General features: G+C 43.3%; 1 protein-coding gene across 1 annotated transcript; it reads left to right on the forward strand.

Moving 5' to 3' along the window:
* Nucleotides 1-6: 6 nt before the first annotated feature.
* LOC140966277 (uncharacterized) lies at nucleotides 7-846 on the forward strand (the record flags this gene model as incomplete). The annotated part of the gene is made up of 1 exon (XM_073426600.1): nucleotides 7-846. A coding segment is annotated over one exon (840 nt), but the record flags the coding sequence as incomplete, so codon positions are not given.
* Nucleotides 847-850: the final 4 nt, after the last annotated feature.

The following is an 850-nucleotide window of genomic DNA, read 5'->3' on the forward strand; positions in this document are numbered from 1 at the left end:
CCTAGTACTAACCCATTTGCTGCAATCCGATTGGTGCCTCCAGCTATTTCTGATCATGCAGTGGAGGCGGAACAAATTGTTACAAGTAAGGAAACGGTGCAAAATGATGAAACTGGTAGCAAATTTGAAAATGAAGTTGTTGAGTCAAAGGACGAGTCTACTGCAGAGAAGGAGAAACCTGACATCAATAACAATGGTAAGCAATCTGAAAGCAAGTTTAGTGAGTCAAAAACTCAACCAGATATTGAGAAGGATAACATCAATGATGTCTGTGAGCAAAACAGAGCAAAGGCTACGGTAGATAAGGTGGCAGAAAATGAAACTTTTGAGGATGGTGCCAAAACCGCCGGAGAATCTGATATTAGTGAGAATGATGCCAGTAGGGATGCAGAAGACAATAGAAATGCCGAGGAAGATAGTGTGAAGGAAACTGCTGGAAAGACTGTAGAAACTCCCTCTTTTAGCTCATTTAAACCACTATCGAGTGCACAAAATGCCTTCTCTGGACTTGCGGGGTCAGGTTTTTCTAATACTTTGTTCTCATTTGGATCAGTTCCTAAAGATGGGACTCCTCCAGGTTCCAGTGGTTCCCTTTTTGGCCTGAAGAACGACCAACCTTCATTCAGTTTTGGTCTTTCTAACAATGGAAATTCTTCAATGTTTGGTACTTCGGCCCCAAATTCTGCTGGTAACAGCGAAAACAATAAATTTCCCGCCAGGCAGGAGGTTACTGCTGAAACAGGAGAAGAGAACGAGGAGGCCGTTTTCACAGCTGATTCCATGCTGTTTGAGTTCGTCGCTGCAACATGGAAAGAGCGTGGCAAAGGAGAACTCAAGGTCAATGTTTCCA

Source organism: Primulina huaijiensis, unplaced genomic scaffold (genome assembly GCF_012295235.1).
Source record: "Primulina huaijiensis isolate GDHJ02 unplaced genomic scaffold, ASM1229523v2 scaffold203854, whole genome shotgun sequence".
Classification (NCBI taxonomy): Eukaryota; Viridiplantae; Streptophyta; class Magnoliopsida; order Lamiales; family Gesneriaceae; genus Primulina; species Primulina huaijiensis.